General features: G+C 45.4%; 1 protein-coding gene across 2 annotated transcripts in view; it reads left to right on the forward strand.

Annotated features, from left to right (window-relative positions):
* Sec24d (SEC24 homolog D, COPII coat complex component) overlaps positions 1 to 3,291 on the forward strand; it is a 101,100-nt gene extending 97,809 nt beyond the window's left edge. For both annotated transcript variants that reach the window (XM_004644252.3, XM_004644253.3), the window contains exon 24: positions 2,158 to 3,291. In XM_004644252.3, the coding sequence (XP_004644309.1) occupies positions 2,158 to 2,298 (141 nt within the window). In that variant the 3' untranslated portion in view covers positions 2,299 to 3,291. The remainder of the gene's footprint in view (positions 1 to 2,157) is intronic.
* The last annotated feature ends 397 nt before the right edge of the window (positions 3,292 to 3,688 follow it).

Raw genomic sequence — 3,688 nt, forward strand, 5'->3', positions numbered from 1 at the left:
TAGCCAGAACTTCCTTGGAGAGGGCACATAGCAAGTAGGGAAAGAGACCAGTGTGATCACATTAATATTCTGCCACCCCCTTCAGGACAACGTCCCTCCTTACAGAAATGTAAAACAGAAAAATAACCATAGACCCCTTGAGCAGAATACCATCACTTTAAGTGTGCCAAAACAGCTCACTGACTTTGTCCACGGATCTATTCTCCTGTGACTTTCCACATTGTTCTGACACAGGTGGGGGACAGTTCAACTTTGTAGGCTCAGATGGTAGCCCCAGATGTCTGAACACTGTTTTATCTAAAATCTGGTTCCCCAGAGCTGACATTCATTCACTGTTCTCTTTAGCACAGCTCAGTGGTAAGATCAGATACAGTTCCTCAGAGGAAACTATACAATGAACCCTGTGTGAAAATCAAAACAACTAAAAGGCAGCAACAGAAAATACCCCATAAAATAAGCAAATATAAGCTTCCCCCCATTAATACCCACAAAGCAAATTCTAAATAAATTGGAACTTCAGTGCTTCCCTCTGCAGTGTCTCATTCTGTGCAGTCACTGCGTTGTCACTGAGGCTGGACCACACTGCTGCCGCTCAGGTATTGAGAAAGACAGGAGCACAGCAGAGGAGGTGGATGAAACAAAATGTTAAGAAGTGGCCTTCATTCAGGCTCGCCAGGATGCGACTCGAAGTTCCTTTAGTTCCTCCTAGGGGTCACTTCCACTTTCCCTGCAGGAGTGGAATCCCCTGGTGCCACCTCCAGGGACCAGTGCTCAAAGCCAAGGCACATGGGGATTGTACCAGAGGCTGCAGCGTTACACTGCTACACCTACCATGTCTTTTCCTCTGATGTTTGAAGCTTGATCACACAAAGGAAAGACACAGAATCAAGATTAAATAGGAAAAAAAGAGGGAATGGAGCAATGAAGAAAATTCAAGGCACAGTGACATAGATTAGCTGAGTGCAGTGGTGGCAGCAGTGTAGTGGTTCCACGCTATTAGTTTTTGTCAAGTCAGGAGCAGTTTGAAGCTTATCAGTGAAGGACCAGAGCCAGAGGAAAACGCAAGCAGTGCTGACAGAATTATTGTTCTTTATAACTAAAAAGCATGATGCAAAAATGAGGAGGGCTGGGCCTCCCTTTGGAAATGGTGTGCCTCTTCCTTGCTGAGGGGAAGGAGCTGGTAGTGGCAGGTGCTCCCCACACAGGCCCCGCAGTGACCCTGCGAATCCACACCAGAAGCAGATGTCATCATTCCCACTTGAATCAGCCTATGCAATTACTGAGTTATTGCAGTTTCTTTTTCATGTGAAGTCTAGAAATCCATCGTGTATCTTACATTTATGAAACATCTCAATTCAGAGGAGCCAAGTTTCAGGTGTTTGGTAGCACACATAGCTGTGGCCGTAGTGTGGACAGAAGTGAGAGAATGATAAGCACAGGTGGTTCTGCCTGTGTGCTGACTCTGCAGCGCCTCTCAAGTCTGTCCGCTTCCTACCGCAGTGCCCTAACTCAGGTCCTGGTCACCTCCCACCCTGATGCTCCCATGACTTCCTGTCCAACCCATTTCACCTACACCTTATACTTCCTGCTGCCAGTCAGCTGCCTCGCTACATTCTGCTGCACCTTCGCTGTACCACATTTCCTACAAAAGCCCTAACTCGTGTTTATGTTAGCTTGTCCTTAACTGCTCACTGCTCTTAAAAGCCTGTGCTGAGGCTGGCTGGGAACGTGGCTCAGGGGCAGAGTGCTTGCCTCACGTGTGTTAAGCCCTGGGTTTGATCCCTAACACTGTAAAACAAACCAACAAATAAAAGCTTGTGGTAGTTTATATGCCAGTCATGCCTGTATTCCTGGTACGTGGTATTCCAATATGGAATGCTCTGTAACACATCTTTCAAGGCTCGGTGACGGTGGCCAAGGATGGAAAGCCTTCCCCAAAGTACTTCGCTAATGTTTCATTTTTGCCACTTAAAACTACAAGTGATGGCTTTGCAGTCTGGGGTGAGTACCTCATCCTCTCCGGACAGCAGGTACTTCTGCGTCACCCTTCAGGGCCTCCCACGTGACAGACACCCTACACTGTTTGCTGACATTGCAACAAACAAAATTGAGCCATATTCAGAAAATCTGTGTAACCAACTGCTGTTGTTTTCCTAGCTCACAATAGTAAAGCAGCGCGAGCAGCCAGAAATGGTTTTTCGACAGTTCCTGGTAGAAGACAAAGGACTTTATGGAGGATCATCTTACGTGGATTTCCTTTGTTGTGTACACAAGGAAATATCTCAGCTGCTTAACTGAATCATCTCTGTTGTTGAGTTGTATTTCCAAGGAGACAGTCTCCTTCCTGGTGCCTAATTCTGCCAGTGACAGTAGGTTAATTGTCTTTTCCTGATCATTTTCAGAATAGCTTTCCAAGATGGCATTTAGAAGTTCAGTTTTGGTGCTAAAGTATAAAGCCAATGAAGGTACAGTTGTACCCTAAAGAAAACAGCCTATTTCTGACTGCACACTTTTTAATTTCTAAAACTGACTCAGTTTGCATTTCATGAAAAGTATGGTGTCTTAGTCCCTTTGTTGCTGAGACGAGATGCCCAACACCCACCACGTACAGAGGGGAGGCTTACAGTACAGTCCACGGTCGTGGTCAGCTTCAGGGCCACAGCAGCACGCAAAGGGGCGCAGAGGAGGAAGGCCGCTTCAGTTGTGGTGGCCAGGAAGCGGAGTGAAGGGCAGAGCCAGGGAGAGAGGCATGCTTCCGGGTCGCATGCAGTGCCCCCTCTCCAGCCAGGCCATGCCTAACAGCCGGTCAGCTGTGAACCCATCAGTGGACCAATCCCTGTGAGGACAGTGTCCCCACGACCCAGTCACTTCCGAACACGAGAATTTCTGAGGCCATTTCAGATCCAAACCATGATATATACTTTATACTCTCAATGTTCTTTGTCTTAGACATATAAATTATTTTTCAAACTGTATAGATTTGAGGTAGTGTCGTCTTGGTTTTTCTCCCATTTGCCACAAGGGGAGAAAACAAATTTTACAGTATACCTAATTTTTAAAACATATAAATCCAATGAACACATTTTCAGTCTAAAGTTTGCACAGCAAACTTTTAGTAACCTTGGAATCTGATAGAACAGTTTTTGTTCTACTTTGTCAAAGCTATTTTCCAGTTGTCTTATCTATAAAACTGTCTTTATCAATATTCACAATAGCTCTTTGTACAATTTTACAGTTTCTACTTGTACATAATGGATCTTAGCCAGTATCAATAAATCACTTCATATACTCTGTGTAGAACTATTCATTTTTATATATATTACGATTTTAAAAATAAGGATAGTACTCAAAAGGGGCAAAAAAATTGGATGGATCACAAAATTCAAGATAAAATGTTTTTTTCAACATTGACAAGTGAGGGCTGGAGGTATAGCTAGCGGACTAAGCCCTTGCCTAGGTAAGCACAGGGGCCAGGGTTCGATCCCTGGCACCACATGCTGTGCTGGCCCCGCCCCCCAGGCACACTCAGCCGGTGATGGAGTCCAGGTGTGGTGGCATGGACCTGTAATCCCAGCACTAAGGAGGCAGAAATCAGATGGATCACTACAAGTCTAAGCTGCATAGAGAGATCCTATACACACACACACATACACACACACACACACACACACACACACACACACACACA

Source organism: Octodon degus, unplaced genomic scaffold (assembly GCF_000260255.1).
Source record: "Octodon degus isolate 3935 unplaced genomic scaffold, OctDeg1.0 scaffold00196, whole genome shotgun sequence".
Classification (NCBI taxonomy): Eukaryota; Metazoa; Chordata; class Mammalia; order Rodentia; family Octodontidae; genus Octodon; species Octodon degus.